This window comes from Pygocentrus nattereri, chromosome 12, assembly GCF_015220715.1.
Source record: "Pygocentrus nattereri isolate fPygNat1 chromosome 12, fPygNat1.pri, whole genome shotgun sequence".
Lineage (NCBI taxonomy): Eukaryota > Metazoa > Chordata > Actinopteri > Characiformes > Serrasalmidae > Pygocentrus > Pygocentrus nattereri.
The window spans coordinates 39,740,230-39,743,410 of NC_051222.1; the positions used below are offsets into that span (position 1 = coordinate 39,740,230).

At 43.9% G+C, this 3,181-nt stretch overlaps 1 protein-coding gene across 1 annotated transcript; it reads right to left on the reverse strand.

The window, feature by feature from the left end:
• Nucleotides 1-1,136: 1,136 nt before the first annotated feature.
• Nucleotides 1,137-2,138, reverse strand: LOC119264711 (carcinoembryonic antigen-related cell adhesion molecule 6-like). Its single transcript, XM_037543358.1, has 2 exons — nt 1,793-2,138; nt 1,137-1,704 (listed from the first exon to the last, which is right to left on the reverse strand). Exons 1-2 carry the CDS (start codon nt 2,136-2,138, stop codon nt 1,586-1,588), a joined length of 465 nt encoding a protein of 154 aa, XP_037399255.1. The 3' UTR covers nt 1,137-1,585.
• Nucleotides 2,139-3,181: the final 1,043 nt, after the last annotated feature.

Here is a 3,181-nt window from a genome sequence, read left to right on the forward strand (position 1 = left end):
CCAAGTGAAAGACTCCTGAAGTCAACCAACAGTGAGAGCACTATAGACTGACACTACCGAAAATGAGAGCACTATAGACTGACACTGCCAACAATGAGAGCGCTATAGACTGACACTACCGACAATGAGAGGACTATAGACTGACACTACCGACAGTGTGATCCCTACAGGCTGACACTACTCACAGTGAGAGCTCTATAGGCTGACACTACTCACAGTGAGAGCCCTACAGGCTGACACTACCGACAGTGAGAGCCCTACAGGCTGACACTACTCAAAGTGAGAGCCCTACAGGCTGACACTACCGACAGTGAGAGCCCTACAGGCTGATACTACTGAAAGTGAAAGCCTGACAGTACTAAAAGCCCTAAAGTCTGGATGTAACAGCAGCATGAAGATCAAAATAGACACAGAATTTATACACTAGTTTCAGTGAAAGGTCAGTTATATTTAGCCCTGTGCTGAATACACTCTCCATGTGTACTCACCACCACAATACACTCTCCATGTGTACTCACCACCATAATACACTCTCCATGTGTACTCACCACCACAATACACTCTCCATGTGTACTCACCACCACAATACACTCTCCATGTGTACTCGCCACCACAACATGCACTCCATTTGTACTCACCGGGGTTTGTGTCTGTGTGTTCCACATACACTCCCAGCACGACCACAAACATGAACAGAACACACAATCTCATCTTGCACCACCTCAACAACTCCACAGAGTAGAGGAAACAGAAAGTAACATCACACATATAGCCCCGAACTGACCACTCCCACTTCCGCTCTTTAACTGAGTGGCACGTTTAGAACGGTGTGCATAACAGAGAGAGAGAGAGAGAGAGAGACAGAGAGAGAGAGAGAGACAGAGAGAGACAGAGAGAGACAGAGAGAGAGAGAGAGAGAGAGACAGAGAGAGACAGAGAGAGACAGAGAGAGAGATAGCCATACGCTGTCTAAGCTTAGATGCTTAGACTCATTCTACCGAAATGACCACAGAGCGCCACAGGAGGTCATTCTTACTTGTGGCCATCAAACTCTATAACTCCTCCCTCAGTGTGTGATTCACTAAGTGTGGATCATCTGTGCAAAACTCAACACCGACCTGTTCATATGTGTAATAATAATAACTGTGTGTGCAACAACTCAGAGGTACAATAATTTGAACTACTTTACACAGCATGTTTCATATTTATGATTACAGTCACTTCACTGTATTTAAATCTTGTGTACATACTGCAAATTTCTCTTTTTTGTTTTAAACGATTAAAGTGTTTATTCTTTTACATAAATGGTTGCAACTGTAACAACTGCAGTTTCCCTCTGGGATCAATACAGTATTCTGATCCTCATCCTGATTCTGATGTGCCTCCTTTGGCCTCCACTGCCTCATGAATATTACTGTGCATGGATTCTACAAGATTCTGAATATTTTGCATTGTTGTTAAAATTGTGAAGTTAAAATAAAACCATGAGTAAAAACTCCATGTTGATATGAGATTCTGTTCAAGAGTAGATTAGCATCATTAGCATCGTCTCTGTGGACCACGTTGGCATTGTGTGTATATGATGTCAGGTTCTTCTGGATACAGTGGCACTGTGGGTGCGTCGGTAACAGTACCACCAGGAAAGAATCAGCAAGCCAACCACGCCAACCACAGCACAGACAGCAATGATCAGCTTGTAGTCCACTGATGAAGATATGAAGGAACAAAACATCAGCTTCACTTTCTCAGATCAGATCTACACATACGGCCTTTACATTATCTTCACACTCACCTGCAACGTGAACCACCACAGTCACTGAATCAGAGCCTTCATCATTGTAGGCAGTGCAGATGTACTGACCCTGATCCTCTGACTGGACGCTGTTGATGAAAATGGAGGAGGTTGTGAGGTTCTTGTTTCCAGGTGAGCTCCAGGAGTACTGAAGACTGGGGTTACCATGAGCTGAACAGCTCAGAACCAGCTCACTGCGTAAGTGTAAGAGTGTAAAACACTTTAGAAAATGATTCTTCGTCAATGCACCCTTCGCCCAACGTCTTGACTTAGGCTGGGTGCTGGTCGGAGAAGTCTGTCTAGGGAAAGCACACAAGCCGAACATCAGTTCCTTCCGGACGAACATGGTCGACTGTCATCAGCCCTCACTCTTCCAGCCATGCACAAGCCTTTTGCACATTAAAGAGGAACTTAAGGACAGACTTCCTAGAAACAGTGCCTTACCACCCAGAGCTAAGGAGGACAGTCTAGGTCAAAATGTGTTTGACTGCACCAAACAGGACAATAAGCTAGCACCTTCAATCGAAGATGAAACCTTCCTAAAACTTATGGACAAAGAAGTCTACAGAAATGACTCACACAGCTGGGTTGCTCCATTGCCGTTCAGACAACCTATGCAACAGCTTCCCAACAACTGCGAGCAAGCACTCAAGCGGTTTGAATCACTCCAGAGAGTTTGGATGTGTACAGTGCAGATATCACTCGCCTTGTGCTGGCAGCCTTCCCTAATTATGACCTTAATGCTCAGGAAGGGGAGAAATTTTGCCGCTTTGTGGCTGGTTTAGACCCAACCTTACAGTCAAAAATATTGGGCAAAACAGGGCAACTAAAGAGTGGCTCCGTAGGAAACATCTTAAGGTCCTGGAGTGGCCTAGCCAGTCTCCAGACCTGAATCCAATAGAAAATCTTTGGAGGGAGCTTAAAGTCCGTGTGGCCCAGCGACAGCCACGAAACCTGAAGGCTCTGGAGGAGATCTGTATGGAGGAGTGGGCCAAAATCCCTGCTGCAGTGTGTGCAAACCTTGTCAAGAACTACAGGAAACGTCTCATCTCTGTAATTGCAAACAAAGGTTTCTGTACCAAATATTAAGTTTCTTTTTCTGGTGTATCAAATACTTATTTCACACAATAAAATGGAAATTAATTATTTAAAAATCATACAATGTATTTTTCTGGATTTTTGTTTTAGATTCCATCACTCACAGTTGAAGAGTACCTATGATAAAAATTACAGTCTTCTACATGCTTTGCAAGTGGGAAAACCTGAAAAATCAGCAGTGTATCAAATACTTGGTCTCCCCACTGTACTTGAACGTCCTATCTCAAGCCGTGGTAACAGATACGTACTTGTTCAAGATTATTTTTCCAAGTATGTAAATCTTTATGCAAT

Bases quoted from the DNA above. Each gene is read 5' to 3' on its own strand.
- LOC119264711 (XM_037543358.1), bottom strand. From the start codon at position 2,138: ATGTTCGTCCGGAAGGAACTGATGTTCGGCTTGTGTGCTTTCCCTAGA. The intron at 1,705-1,792 runs GTGAGTGTGAAG...TATCTTCATCAG, and splicing joins TGTGGTGGTTCACGTTGCAG to TGGACTACAAGCTGATCATT.